The sequence below is a fragment of the Corapipo altera genome, unplaced genomic scaffold (assembly GCF_003945725.1).
Source record: "Corapipo altera isolate COAL_440 unplaced genomic scaffold, ASM394572v1 291, whole genome shotgun sequence".
Taxonomy (NCBI): domain Eukaryota; kingdom Metazoa; phylum Chordata; class Aves; order Passeriformes; family Pipridae; genus Corapipo; species Corapipo altera.
In genome coordinates, this window is record NW_020885112.1 from 151,839 (window position 1) to 152,362 (window position 524).

General features: G+C 65.3%; 1 protein-coding gene across 1 annotated transcript in view; it reads right to left on the bottom strand.

Annotated features, from left to right (window-relative positions):
* Positions 1–448, bottom strand: part of CPT1B (carnitine palmitoyltransferase 1B) — a 4,950-nt gene extending 4,502 nt beyond the window's left edge. Inside the window, 2 exon segments of the mRNA XM_027669873.1 lie at positions 329–364; positions 366–448. Of these exon segments, the coding sequence (XP_027525674.1) occupies positions 329–364; positions 366–443 (114 nt within the window). The 5' untranslated portion in view covers positions 444–448.
* Between the last annotated feature and the right edge of the window lie 76 nt (positions 449–524).

A 524-nucleotide genomic window follows, 5' to 3' on the forward strand; every position in this document is an offset into this window, starting at 1 on the left:
ATGTGGCATCACCATGGCACTGATATGGCACTGACAAGGCACCAATGCGGCACTGATGTGGCACCGCCATGGCACCAACATGGCACTGATGAGGCATCGACACGCCATGAACATGGCACTGACGTGGCACTGATGTGGGACTGACATGTCACTGACATGACACCAACATGGCACAGCGCACACACACCCGCACACACCATGGCATGACACCTGCACACACCTACACCCGCACCAACACCCGCACCAGCACAGGCACCCCCATCCGCACCAGCACTGGTACCTGGCACCACCCCCACCCCCTCCTGCCCCCGCCCCAGGGGGGTCTCACCTCGGGGGGGATGTCCCACTGCAGGCGCTGGGGGGGGGGCCAGCTGCCGGTTGGGGTCCCCCTTGCAGTGCCCCCCCTCCGTGTACCCCAGTTGGAACTTGTCTGTCGCCAGCATGAACTGGGGGGGACAGGGACAGCGGTCATGGGGGGGGACACCCGCCCCTGACCCCCTGAACACACAGACCCCCAGCCCCCC